The 15,995-nt window shown below is 39.6% G+C and overlaps 1 protein-coding gene across 1 annotated transcript; it reads left to right on the top strand.

The window, feature by feature from the left end:
• Positions 1-1,138: 1,138 nt before the first annotated feature.
• On the top strand, positions 1,139-3,874 carry LOC124273126 (protein qua-1-like). The gene is made up of 4 exons (XM_046708342.1): positions 1,139-1,361; positions 1,555-1,746; positions 2,627-2,939; positions 3,670-3,874. Exons 1-4 carry the CDS (start codon positions 1,139-1,141, stop codon positions 3,872-3,874), a joined length of 933 nt encoding a protein of 310 aa, XP_046564298.1.
• Positions 3,875-15,995: the final 12,121 nt, after the last annotated feature.

The following is a 15,995-nucleotide window of genomic DNA, read 5'->3' as shown; positions in this document are numbered from 1 at the left end:
AACAAAAAATCCAACAGCAACAAAAACCAAAAACACATATCTGTTATAGTGAAGCACAGAATTAGCGATAAAATTCACAAATATTTCTTACATAAGGCCCATCCCTGCAATACTACACGCAACACAGTAGTATCATTGTATGGCTATGATAAAGGTATACGGAATGCACGAATGCAATACAACCCAGTGTGTGATGGTAAGATTGGGATAGGTGATAGTGATATCGAGTTGGGTGATGGTGATATCGGGTTGGGTGATGGTGATATCGGGTTGGGTGATAGTGATATCGGGTTGGGTGATGGTGATATCGGGTTGGATGACAGTGATACATGAATGTATCGGGTTTGGGTGATGGTGATATTGGGTTGGGTGATGGTGATATCAGGCTGGTGATGGTGATATCGGGTTGGATGATGGTGATGGTGATATCGGGTTGGGTGATGGTGATATCGGGTGATATCGGGTTGGGTGATGGTGATATCGGGGGTTGGTGATGGTTGGATGATAGTGTGGTGATATTGGGTTGGGTCGGGTTGGTGGTGATATCGGGTTGGGTGATGGTGATATCGGGTTGGGTGATGGTGATATATCGGGTTGATGATAGTGATATATGAATGTATCGGGTTTGGGTGATGGTGATATTGGGTGGGTGATATCGGGTGGGTGATAGTGATATCGGTTGTTGGGTGATAGTGATATCGGGTTGAGTGATAGTGATATGGGTACTTGGTGATATCGGGTTTGATGGTGATCATGGTGATATCGGGGAGGGTGATGGTGATATCGGGTTGGGTGATGGTGATATCGGGTTGGGTGATAGTGATATCATCTTGGGAAGATGGTGATATCGGGTTGGTGATATCGTGATACATGAATGTATCGGGATTTGGGGTGATGGTGATATCAAGGGTTGGGTGATGGTGATATCAGGGATGATGATAGTGATATCGGGTTGGGTGATGGTGATATCGGGTTGGGTGATAGTGGGGTTGGGTGATCGGGTTGCGATGGTGATAGTGATATCGGGGAGGGTGATAGTGATATCGGGTTGGGTGATGGTGATATCGGGGTGGGTGATAGTGATATCAAGGAGGAAGATGGTGATATCGGGGGAGGTGATGTGATATCAAGGAGGGTGATGGTGATATCAAGGAGGGTGATGGTGATATCGGGGAAGGTGATGGTGATATCAAGGAGGGTGATGGTGATATCAGGGATAATGATGGTGATATCGGGAAAGGTGATGGTGATATCAAGGAGGGTGATGGTGATATCAGGGAAGGTGATGGTGATATCAAGGAGGGTGATGGTGATATCAGGGATGATGATGGTGATATCGGTGAAGGTGATGGTGATATCGGGTTGGGTGATAGTGGTATCGGGTTGGGTGATAGTGATATCGGGGAGGGTGATAGTGATATCGGGTTGGGTGATGGTGATATCGGGTTGGGTGATAGTGATATCAAGGAGGAAGATGGTGATATCGGGGGAGGTGATGTGATATCAAGGAGGGTGATGGTGATATCAGGGATAATGATGGTGATATCGGGAAAGGTGATGGTGATATCAAGGAGGGTGATGGTGATATCGGGGTTGGGGGTGATGGTGATATCAGGGAGGAGGATGGTGATATCGGGGAAGGTGATGGTGATATCGGGGAGAGTGATGGTGATATCGGGGAGGGTGATGGTGAAATCAAGGAGGGTGATGGTGATATCAGGGATGATGATGGTGATATCGGTGAAGGTGATGGTGATATCGGGAAGGTGATGGTGATAATAATAATAATACAGTAGATTTGTTATGCGCCAAAACTCCAGGCACTTGGTGTCTGCTCATGGCGCTACACAAAATTAAAAAACACTGCAGTAGAGGTGCTATATTATCACTGGTATATCAATCTTTATAGAACTTTTGGAAGAGATGAGTCTTTATGCAGCTTTTAAAGATTGTCAATGATGGGGATTTCTTTATTCCCAAGGGAAGATCGTTCCACAGAGTTGGGGCCATGTAAGCAAATGATCTCTGTCCATACTTTTTGAGGCGGGATTTGGGTACTTTAAGAAGTAACTGATCAGCAGATCTTAGTGTCCTAAGAAGGTTCATATTTCTCAATCAATTCTGTCAGATCGGCAGGAGCTGTTTGATTGACACATTTATATGTCAATGTGAGAATCTTGTATTGGACTCGAGCTTGGACTGGGAGCCAGTGTAGGGAAGTTAGCACTGGTGTTATATGTGCACACTTCCTCGTTCGGGTCACGATCCGTGCTGCAGTGTTTTGGACCCGTTGGAGTTTCGCAAACTGTTCCTGGGTTAGATTTCCCAACAAGTTATTTGCATAATCAAGTCTTGTCAATACAAGTGTTCTTGCTAGCATATGTGCCATATCAGTAGAGAGAAGAACTCTAATGGAACCAATATTCCTTAGATGAAAATAGCAAGAGTGACAGATTTTAGATATGTGATCATCCATTGATAGACTGTTGTCAAAAACCACACCAAGATTCTTGACACATTCCGAAACTGTAATCTCAGAGTCTCCTACTCAAACGGTCTTCACACCAGTGGCCAACCGTTTAGGCAGAGTTCCTGCAAGAAGAGCCTCTGTTTTGCTGTCAATTAGTTTCATCACATATCAATGAGGGTGATGGTGATATCGGGGAGGGTGATGGTGATATCAAGGAGGTTGATGGTGATATCGGGGAGGGCGAAGGTGACATCAGGGAGGATGATGGTGATATCAAGGAGGTTGATGGTGATATCAGGGATGATGATGGTGATATCAAGGAGGTTGTTGGTGATATCAGGGAGGAGGATGGTGATATCAAGGAGGGCGATGGTGATATCGGGGAGGGTGATGTGATATCGGGGAAGGTGATGGTGATATCACGGAGGGTGATGGTTATATCAGGGAGGAGGATGGTGATATCGGGAAGGTGATGGTGATATCAAGGACGGTGACTGAGTTTAGTTTTACGCCGCTTTTAGCAATATTCCAGCAATATCACGGAGGGGGACACCAGAAATGGGCTTAACACATTGTGCCCATGTGGGGAATCGAACCCGGGTCTTCGGCGTGACGAGCCAACGCTTTAACCACTAGGCTACCCCACCGCCCCGTGATATCAAGGAGGGTGATGGTTATATCAAGGAGGAGGATGGTGATATCGGGAAGGTGATGGTGATATCAAGGAGGGTGATGGTGATATCAAGGAGGGTGATGGTTATATCAAGGAGGTAGGATGGTGATGGGTGATGGTGATATCAAGGAGGGTGATGGTTATATCAAGGAGGAGGATGGTGATATCGGGAAGGTGATGGTGATATCAAGGAGGGTGATGGTGACATCAGGGAGGATGATGTGATATCAAGGAGGGCGATGTGATATCAAGGAGGGTGATGGTTATGTCAGAGAGGAGGATGGTGATATCGGGAAGGTGATGGTGATATCAAGGAGGGTGATGGTTATATCAGGGAGGAGGATGGTGATATCGGGAAGGTGATGGTGATATCAAGGAGGGTGATGGTTATATCAAGGAGGAGGATGGTGATATCGGGAAGGTGATGGTGATATCAAGGAGGGTGGTGGTGATATCGGGGTTGGGGGTGATAGTGATATGGGATTATGGTAAGATTGGGTGATGGTAAGATTTGGTATGGTGATAGTGGTATCGGGGAGGGTGATGGTGATATCGGGGAGGGTGATGGTGATTTCAAGGAGGGTGATGGTGATATCGGGGAAGGTGATGGTGATATCAAGGAGGGTGATGGTTATATCAAGGAGGAGGATGGTGATATCGGGAAGGTGATGGTGATATCAAGGAGGGTGATGGTTATATCAAGGAGGAGGATGGTGATATCGGGAAGGTGATGGTGATATCAAGGGAGGGTGGTGGTGATATCGGGGTTGGGGTGATAGTGATATGGGATTATGGTAAGATTGGGTGATGGTAAGATTTGGTATGGTGATTGTGGTATCGGGGAGGGTGATAGTGATATCGGGGAGGGTGATAGTGATATCGGGATGGTGTCAGTTTTATGAGGATGTATTCCATTTCTGATTTTGTTGTTGCAGTTTTGTACACATTTTCCATTGGATGTTAGACTTGTCGCACCCTGTATTGTGTTCACAGAACAAGGAACATCCTATGGACTTTCGAACTCTTGGCAAACATTGCAGTTAGAGGATGAAGTTCCGCGTTGTGAGACCACCGGATACGTCAGGTAATGTTCCAGTCATACCAGAGACAACGTATTGCTATGTCTACATACATGCGGTGACATAGCAGTGTATGCATCCTTCGTGTCACACCAATGAGGCCCTGGCCATACGGTTTCTATAAGTCCCTCAATCCTTAAGTCCCGGCCATGAAGCAACGGCTGATAAAGGCAATATTGCTGAATTGAAAAGAATAACACGCACATTAAGTGTATCATGAGAATGACGATTGTATTAATTTCAGTTCAGTTCTGTTGTCCCGGTAGGTGTAGATTTGATGGAGAGATTTCGCAACGCAGAAAACCAAAACATTTGTTTTTCATCAATTACGACAGCAAAGAGCGGCACGTTCCGTTTCATCACGGATACGCCACATTCACATTTTTTAAAATCAATGAAAATTAAATACACTGCGGACTTTGGACAATTGCCAGACTGAAAGAAACCAATGCATTGCTCATTGTCGTGTTACTACAGTATGTTAAGAACAGCTTGTGTTTAAAGTAATACAATTACTCTTTTTTCGAATACTCTTTATTCATATTAGTTTTTCATGATTTTTAGCAGATGATATTTAATGTGTTTTTAACGAACTTGCATCTTTTTTCGGATGCAGAATCCTCATTTTTCTCCTGAGAGAGGTTTTGTACATGTGCTACAAAGTGAAGATGGATCTTCAATGCACACACAAACATTCAATCTATTCTAGGGTGCTGCACCTCATGTGTACCAAAGCCGAGAGAAGAGGCGTGAAAAATGTACAACAGCGAACAAATATTAACCAACATAATTTTTAACAATCCATTTTGTACTTGCATAAGATCGTATGTGAATGCCTCTGGGTTTTTGTCATGTTCGGGGTACTAGGCGTGTTTGAGGTGATCTGAAAACGCGCCTAGTGATGGATGAAGTACATGGTAACCTTACTGTGATTGAGTGAGTTTAGTTTTCAGCAATATTCCATCTATATGGCGGCGGTCTGTAAAAAATCGAGTCTGGCCCAGACAATCCAGTGATCAACAGCATGAGCATCGATCTGTGCGTAACTGGGAACCGATGACATTTATTAACCGAGCCAGCGAGCCTGACCACCCGATCCCGTTAGTCGCCTCTTACGACAAGCATGGGTTACTGACTCTTCATTCTAACCTGGACCTTCAAGGGTGACAAATCACGTGAAGCACGGGGTGGGGGTGGGGGTGGGTGTGGGTGTGTGTGTGTGTGTGTGTGTGTGTGTGTGTGTGTGCGTGTGTGTGAAGAGTACACACGCATGTTAGGGTTAATCGTCTTTGGTACATTGTGACAAGAATACATGTATATGTTGAACCTACAATACATCATGACGGAATGACAAGTATACATGTATATGTTGAACCTACAATACATCATGACGGAATGACAAGTATACATGTATATGTTGAACCTACAATACATCATGACGGAATGACAAGAATACATGTATATGTTGAACCTACAATACATCATGACGGAATGACAAGTATACATGCATATGTTGAACCTACAATACATTATGACGGAATGACAAGTATACATGCATATGTTGAACTTACAATACATCATGACGGAATGACAAGTATACATGCATATGTTGAACTTACAATACATTATGACGGAATGACAAGTATACATGTATATGTTGAACCTACAATACATCATGACGGAATGACAAGTATACATGCATATGTTGAACCTACAATACATCATGACGGAATGACAAGTATAATGTATATGTTGAACCTACAATACATCATGACGGAATGACAAGAATACATGTATATGTTGAACCTACAATACATCATGACGGAATGACAAGTATACATGCATATGTTGAACCTACAATACATCATAACGGAATGACAAGTATACATGCATATGTTGAACCTACAATACATTATGACGGAATGACAAGTATACATGCATATGTTGAACCTACAATACATTATGACGGAATGACAAGAATACATGCATATGTTGAACCTACAATACATTATGACGGAATGACAAGTATACATGCATATGTTGAACCTACAATACATCATGACGGAATGACAAGTATACATGCATATGTTGAACCTACAATACATCATAACGGAATGACAAGTATACATGCATATGTTGAACCTACAATACATTATGACGGAATGACAAGTATACATGCATATGTTGAACCTACAATACATTATGACGGAATGACAAGAATACATGCATATGTTGAACCTACAATACATTATGACGGAATGACAAGTATACATGCATATGTTGAACCTACAATACATTATGACGGAATGACAAGTATACATGTATATGTTGAACCTACAATACATCATGACGGAATGACAAGTATACATGCATATGTTGAACCTACAATACATTATGACGGAATGACAAGTATACATGCATATGTTGAACCTACAATACATTATGACGGAATGACAAGTATACATGCATATGTTGAACCTACAATACATTATGACGGAATGACAAGTATACATGTATATGTTGAACCTACAATACATCATGACGGAATGACAAGTATACATGCATATGTTGAACCTACAATACATTATGACGGAATGACAAGTATACATGCATATGTTGAACCTACAATACATTATGACGGAATGACAAGAATACATGCATATGTTGAACCTACAATACATTATGACGGAATGACAAGTATACATGCATATGTTGAACCTACAATACATTATGACGGAATGACAAGTATACATGCATATGTTGAACCTACAATACATCATGACGGAATGACAAGTATACATGCATATGTTGAACTTACAATACATTATGACGGAATGACAAGTATACATGTATATGTTGAACCTACAATACATCATGACGGAATGACAAGTATACATGCATATGTTGAACCTACAATACATTATGACGGAATGACAAGTATACATGTATATGTTGAACTTACAATACATCATGACGGAATGACAAGTATACATGCATATGTTGAACTTACAATACATTATGACGGAATGACAAGTATACATGCATATGTTGAACTTACAATACATTATGACGGAATGACAAGTATACATGCATATGTTGAACTTACAATACATTATGACGGAATGACAAGTATACATGTATATGTTGAACCTACAATACATCATGACGGAATGACAAGTATACATGCATATGTTGAACCTACAATACATTATGACGGAATGACAAGTATACATGTATATGTTGAACCTACAATACATCATGACGGAATGACAAGTATACATGCATATGTTGAACCTACAATACATTATGACGGAATGACAAGTATACATGTATATGTTGAACTTACAATACATCATGACGGAATGACAAGAATACATGTATATGTTGAACTTACAATACATTATGACGGAATGACAAGTATACATGCATATGTTGAACTTACAATACATTATGACGGAATGACAAGAATACATGTATATGTTGAACCTACAATACATTATGACGGAATGACAAGTATACATGCATATGTTGAACTTACAATACATCATGACGGAATGACAAGTATACATGCATATGTTGAACTTACAATACATTATGACGGAATGACAAGTATACATGCATATGTTGAACTTACAATACATTATGACGGAATGACAAGAATACATGTATATGTTGAACCTACAATACATTATGACGGAATGACAAGTATACATGCATATGTTGAACTTACAATACATCATGACGGAATGACAAGTATACATGCATATGTTGAACTTACAATACATCATGACGGAATGACAAGTATACATGCATATGTTGAACCTACAATACATTATGACGGAATGACAAGAATACATGCATATGTTGAACCTACAATACATTATGACGGAATGACAAGTATACATGCATATGTTGAACCTACAATACATTATGACGGAATGACAAGTATACATGCATATGTTGAACCTACAATACATCATGACGGAATGACAAGTATACATGCATATGTTGAACCTACAATACATTATGACGGAATGACAAGTATACATGCATATGTTGAACCTACAATACATTATGACGGAATGACAAGAATACATGCATATGTTGAACCTACAATACATTATGACGGAATGACAAGTATACATGCATATGTTGAACCTACAATACATTATGACGGAATGACAAGTATACATGCATATGTTGAACCTACAATACATCATGACGGAATGACAAGTATACATGCATATGTTGAACCTACAATACATTATGACGGAATGACAAGTATACATGCATATGTTGAACCTACAATACATCATGACGGAATGACAAGTATACATGCATATGTTGAACCTACAATACATTATGACGGAATGACAAGTATACATGTATATGTTGAACTTACAATACATCATGACGGAATGACAAGTATACATGCATATGTTGAACTTACAATACATTATGACGGAATGACAAGTATACATGCATATGTTGAACTTACAATACATTATGACGGAATGACAAGTATACATGCATATGTTGAACTTACAATACATTATGACGGAATGACAAGTATACATGCATATGTTGAACCTACAATACATCATGACGGAATGACAAGTATACATGCATATGTTGAACCTACAATACATTATGACGGAATGACAAGTATACATGCATATGTTGAACCTACAATACATCATGACGGAATGACAAGTATACATGCATATGTTGAACCTACAATACATTATGACGGAATGACAAGTATACATGCATATGTTGAACTTACAATACATCATGACGGAATGACAAGAATACATGTATATGTTGAACTTACAATACATTATGACGGAATGACAAGCATACATGCATATGTTGAACTTACAATACATTATGACGGAATGACAAGTATACATGCATATGTTGAACCTACAATACATTATGACGGAATGACAAGTATACATGCATATGTTGAACTTACAATACATCATGACGGAATGACAAGTATACATGCATATGTTGAACTTACAATACATTATGACGGAATGACAAGTATACATGCATATGTTGAACTTACAATACATTATGACGGAATGACAAGTATACATGCATATGTTGAACCTACAATACATTATGACGGAATGACAAGTATACATGTATATGTTGAACCTACAATACATTATGACGGAATGACAAGTATACATGCATATGTTGAACTTACAATACATCATGACGGAATGACAAGTATACATGCATATGTTGAACTTACAATACATTATGACGGAATGACAAGTATACATGCATATGTTGAACTTACAATACATTATGACGGAATGACAAGTATACATGCATATGTTGAACCTACAATACATTATGACGGAATGACAAGTATACATGCATATGTTGAACCTACAATACATTATGACGGAATGACAAGTGTACATGCATATGTTGAACCTACAATACATTATGACGGAATGACAAGTACACATGCATATGTTGAACCTATAATACATTATGACGGAATGACAAGTATACATGCATATGTTGAACTTACAATACATTATGACGGAATGACAAGTATACATGCATATGTTGAACTTACAATACATTATGACGGAATGACAAGAATACATGTATATGTTGAACCTACAATACATTATGACGGAATGACAAGTATACATGCATATGTTGAACTTACAATACATCATGACGGAATGACAAGTATACATGCATATGTTGAACTTACAATACATTATGACGGAATGACAAGTATACATGCATATGTTGAACTTACAATACATTATGACGGAATGACAAGTATACATGCATATGTTGAACCTACAATACATTATGACGGAATGACAAGTATACATGTATATGTTGAACCTACAATACATTATGACGGAATGACAAGTATACATGCATATGTTGAACTTACAATACATCATGACGGAATGACAAGTATACATGCATATGTTGAACTTACAATACATTATGACGGAATGACAAGTATACATGCATATGTTGAACTTACAATACATTATGACGGAATGACAAGTATACATGCATATGTTGAACCTACAATACATTATAACGGAATGACAAGTACACATGCATATGTTGAACCTACAATACATTATGACGGAATGACAAGTATACATGCATATGCTGAACCCCGATATTAACGAAACAGGTACCAAGTTCCATGACCGTTTCACCAAAAGGCCATGATTAAGTGTTACATTGTTGTCATGGAAACTATATTGATAAAGAGGTTTTGATTTAAAAATGTTCAAAACATTCCGATGTGATGATTGGTGGAAACAAGTGTGCGAATTTCAGTTTCATTTCGTTGGGTGGTTTCTGAGGAGGAATGTGTACAGAGCCTAGTATCTAGGGTAACAACATCCCTGTAATGCTCTCTGTAATCAAACTTTCAGTCAGGTGACTGAGTTTATTAGGGCAGTTGGTTGGTCGGTTTGTTGTTTAACGCCGCACTCATTCCACCCATATGGCGGCGGTCTGTAAATAGTGGAGTCTGGACCAGACAATCCAGTGATCAACAGCATGAGCATCGATCAACGCAATTGGAATATACCTATATGTGACACAGATTGTCCAATTGAATTACTAAGTACCCGTTTGACCGTGTGTTCCCGAGTTTTTGTTTCATCAGGTTAACGATCGCATGTCTTTGCACAGGACACTGGTGAAGCAGGATATGGTCACGAACACCTGATATCATCACTACTTGATAGTGATTCGTGAACACCTGCTAATGATTTAGTCGATTAAGTGCAATGGACTCTGATTTCAAAGATAGTTTTTATGATCAGGGAAATGGTTTAGTAATCTACAGGTAGGGGATAACTGTACTGTGTTTGACGAATTGGGGACGTATACCGTTGGTTATATAGCAGCATATTTACGGCTATATAACCAACGGAAAACGTCGTTAATTTGCGGCTAGATAACCAACGGTACACGTCGTTAATTTGCGGCTGTATAACCAACGGTATACGTCGTTAATTTGCGTCTATATAACCAACCGACATACGTCCCCAATTCGTCAAACACAGTACAGTTATCCCTATTTTAATTCAACTCGTTTTACGCTGTTTTGTTCGTGAAAAAAAACAGGTCAAAGTTCTTGTAGGTCAAATGTTAATCACTCCTTGGACCATCGCCAGAAAAAGTAGTTCCCTTTTCAAACTTCAACATGTTTATTATGATGATCATGGCATAATCATGAAATCGCCCTCTAGTTATCAGAAATGACGCTGCAAATGATAATGATCCGGTGATTCCTTAACGACTGGCCATTAACAGTTATGTTGTCAAATGACGTCACAGCGGGTGACGATCATAATGACGTCATAATCTTGTTCCATGATCTAACAGTGTTGGGTCAACAGTTGTTTGAAGTAAACTTACAATGAAATTTACGATACTATTTTGACTTTTTCAACACAAATTCCATTCAGTTTGCTATAATAGGGGAGTTAATTGAAGTGCTTCTGCAAATGATGATGCCCTGAAAAACAGCGTTACCCCTATAGTGTAGAGATACATTCAAAGGTTTTGGTGAATCGGTTTTCAAATTGCAAACGTATATGCTGATTATAGCTAAAATAGAATTATCATTAAAACGCCTGCATGTTATCAGAAATTATAGCTAAAACACATGGAATTATCATGAAACGGCCCTCCTATTATCAGAAATTTGCGGGCCGCTGCAAATGATATTGGACCGCTCAACCTTAACGACGGGCCACTATCAGTTCTGTTGTCAAGTGACGTCATAGTGGGTGCGTCGGTTCATTCGACATTGGCTTTGGACTGGCAGATATTCTGGGTCAAACAAGTCAAAGCAACCCGCTTTAAATAGCGGTAATATTGGCTTTCTTGCTGGTGCTAACCTTAACAATTGCACTATTACGTTGTTGTTGGACCAAGACCGAACACTGACATAGCTTGACATGTTGCAGGCTATGGTATTGTTAAAGGCCAAGGTCGAATATCGTCACTTTCTGTTGTGGCGTCACTTGAAATGTTCGATGACGTAATTGCATTCGGTCAGTCAACCCCGTCAGAGGTTGGTTTTGAGTAAACTCACAGTCAAATTCCTTCATTGTTTCCTTTTTCTTTCCAACACAAATTCCATGTATTTTAGCAATAATAACAACGGTAATGCTATTTTTGAGGGCATTATCATTTGCAGAAGCCATTCGGTCTTTTTCAACTGCCCTCCTTCGTCGGGCAGTTTATGGTAAACCGCGGGCTTCTGCAAATGATAATGCCCTCAAAAATAGCATTATCCTTATATGAGCGGGCCACTGTAACTTGATAATGCCCCCAAACTGCTTGACGACAGGCCATTGTCATGCCTGTTGTTAGGTGACGTCATAAGGAGCTCAGCTCTTGATGTTCTATCACCTACAGCTCGTTTGAACGTGGTTTCAATATGACGATATTTTGACTTACATTCGTCACGTGTACCTGTGCCATTGTGCACTTTCTTGCCGGTGCCAACCAACAATTGTACCATAAATTACAACATGCAGCAATGAAAACATCGACTGGAACTTAAGGCTGTTGAGCAAACTCTCCTACCCAGAGTTCCATGCGGCAAGCCAGCATAGTATCTCTGCCACAGGCCAGAAAAATGTGACGATTCGTCACATCTTGCAATGTCCATTCAATATAATGTACATATTTCTTTCACTCTTTTATTTTTGACGAGTCTACACATCTAACTAAACATCTTTAATAGAATGGTTTAGTTTCACTGAGAAAATATCCAAAAACATGTAACACTATTTCGATTTGCGTAGCGATCCTTTGTTTACATAGGTTGTACGGCTCCACGTGCTGTCATCGAAGCCGATGGAGACCAAACGATGCAGCCAGTTTGATATCTAAATATGTACTGTCATAGACCTTACTGTCGCAGTTGTGGAAGAATATATACGTAACAATGTAAAACATTATGAAGAGAGCGCCGAAAAGCTTTCGTGAGTCCAGTCTCTTCTTATTTTGAATATGCGCGTTTGATTACAAACAAGAGAAAAGTCCGGTCACGTGATATGCAAATTAGCCTGTGGCAGTGATCAAATGGCGGCTTGTAGTATGGGCAAAGGTCAAGGTTGCATGTCGCCACGATCAATAGTGACGTCATCTGTTTTGTTCTATGACGTTTCCATATTTGTAAAATGTGGGTCAGTGACCTCCGTCGTTTGTCGTTAGCGGTAAATGCTTCAAAACCGATACCGTTGATTGTTTTTATTTTATTCAAACTTCTATCCATTTTAGCCTAATAACGGTAACGCTATTTTCAGGGCATTATCATTTGCAGAAGCCAACGGTCTTTTCAACTGCCCCTCCTTCGTCGGGCAGTTAATGCAAGACCTCGGGCTTCTGCAAATGATAATGCCCTGAAAATAGCGTAACCCTTATATAACACGGTTGGAAATTTAAAGCATTGACCAATCAGAACGCCTACGGTAGGAAAGCTTGAACTGATGCAGGTCTCCAACGTGAAACCAACAAACAGAGGTATGGTGCTGACAAATATAGAGATACCGTCAACGTGACCCGGGATTCGAACCCATGTTCACAGGCGTCCTCACAGGCGTCCTCACAGGCGTCCTCACAGCGAACTCTAAGACGAAAGGCAACCTCATCTATTACAGGCAAGAATGTGTGATGTCATCTTCTTTAGTTTGATGGACGTTTCGGAATATATTCTTACTCCTTCATCAGGTGGATGAAGGAGTGGATGAAGGAGCAGGAATATACTCAGAAACGTCGTGTCCGTCTAAATATAGAAGTTGACATCCATACATTTTTGTGTATTACTCCTAAATGTCGTTCAGAAACTCGCATCTGTTCAGTCCTGATGCGTCATCTCTCACTCCAGCTTTCACAGGAACAAAAAACGACGACAGTGAAATGATGAAACGTTTTATTCCTGTTATTGCAGTTTTCCAAAATTACGGTTTAGATTTACCCGGTTAAAATTTCGAAAATTGATTGATCTGACCACTGTAGATAATGAATGATGACTGTGTGCGATATCGGTCGTGTTGGTTCCAGGATCCCAGTCAACAGCTGTGTCCCGGGGTCCGAGGGGAGGTCACATACATGTTCGCACAGACAATGTAAAAACGTCACTGAATAACAACAATACAAAGTTGATAACATGGCTTGATCGGTGATTGGTGGGACTGAATGGAGGTAGCCAATCGCAACACTTGTTACATCGGAAATCAGTACCTCCCGCTTCTTCCTCTTCCGCGAAGTAGCTGAAAAGAGAGGAAACAACGACAAATAAACCTAGTGTTCGGTGGATATTATGTTTATAACCATAGATATACATATCACGTCAGGAAATCATCGAGACTGTTCACATTCAATCCTGCAAAAGACTTTTTGGACTGAGCTAAACTACACCGATTAAAATGGCTCTTGGAGAATGTGGCAAAATCTACTTACAGCTAACTAAGGGTGGGTATTGCGAGGAATTTTCATATTGCGATAAATTGCTATGCGAAAGCATGTATTGCGATATGTATTGCAATATATTGCAAGAAGTTTTCTTTAACAAAACATACGTATAATCGAGTTAATGCTTGATTTATAAAGTAAAAACACAACAAAATCACAATGCTTGATTAGGCGTTCACAAAAACTTTGAATCATGTCAAAATAAAAATGTAAATTATGTTTGGCACAAATGAAACAAGGAAAGGAACAATTTAAAAAGACGGAAATATCCGAAGATTTCCGAGTGTTACGAAGTTTTCCGAATGCATGTCAAAATACCGGTTTTCGATCAGCGTACCGCAATACGTATCGTTTCATGTCTGAACCGGTAAATACCGGTAAACCGGTTATATTGCGCAGCCCTACAGCTTACTGATATGACAAAAGCTATTAAATTCTGGTGCAGACCTAACCATCTGGAACCTTCAAATCTGTCTTACCAAGTCTACTATATGATTAAATCCATCTCAGATACAGGACGTTCATTATACGTGGTCTTCTGATATTAAAACTATGCTCTATAAACTGGGAATTGGACAAGTGTGGATACAACACCACATGGGAAACATCGATCTGTTCTTATCGGAATTTAAGCAACGACTGAAAGGTAATCTAATTCAGGACTGGCATTAATCCATATATGACAGCTCAAAATGTTGCAACTACAAGCTGTATACATCTCTCCTTGATGCTGAAAAGTACTTTACATGTGACATCCAACCTTATCCTATCAAGTATATAGCTAAATTCCGTTGCAACAACTTCAACGTAATAATAGAATCTGGTCGTCATAAAACATACCCCGCAGCCAAAGAATATGTGAAATGTGTCCAATTAATAATGCAAAGATCATCGAAGATGAATCCATGCTTTTCTGTGTTGTGCCAAATACCATCATCTCCGGAAAACATATATCAACCAATATTTCTTTAAATATCCAACTTTGCATAAATTCGCTCAGCTCATGCAATTCACTGATAAAGAGACAACCCAAGCTACAGCTATGTTCCTGTACAAAGTGTTCGTCGTACAAAGTACAAAGTGTCCAACGTCGTGTAAACTCCAGAACTTTAAAACTTCAATTAATGCATGCAATATGCATTATCAATCGATTTCAATACTGTAGTTTGGGCTCAAGGCCTTATGCCGTAATAAATCTGCCTATCATATCCATTGTATATCATACAAAAACATATATATATACTTCGGGTATGTGCGTGTGTGTATG

Source organism: Haliotis rubra, unplaced genomic scaffold (genome assembly GCF_003918875.1).
Source record: "Haliotis rubra isolate DU_JTF1 unplaced genomic scaffold, ASM391887v1 Scf177, whole genome shotgun sequence".
NCBI lineage: Eukaryota > Metazoa > Mollusca > Gastropoda > Lepetellida > Haliotidae > Haliotis > Haliotis rubra.
Note: the sequence above shows the minus strand (reverse complement) of the source record. Positions and strands in the feature narration are given on the sequence as shown.

What these genes read in the sequence shown, in the direction of transcription:
- LOC124273126 (XM_046708342.1), top strand. Translation starts at nt 1,139, where the DNA reads ATGGTGATATCAAGGAGGGTGATGGTGATATCGGGGAAGGTGATGGTG. An exon ending in GAAGGTGATGGTGATATCGG is followed by an intron (nt 1,362 to 1,554) that starts GTTGGGTGATAG and finishes ATATCGGGAAAG; the next exon opens with GTGATGGTGATATCAAGGAG. An exon ending in TGATGGTGATATCGGTGAAG is followed by an intron (nt 1,747 to 2,626) that starts GTGATGGTGATA and finishes GCTGTCAATTAG; the next exon opens with TTTCATCACATATCAATGAG.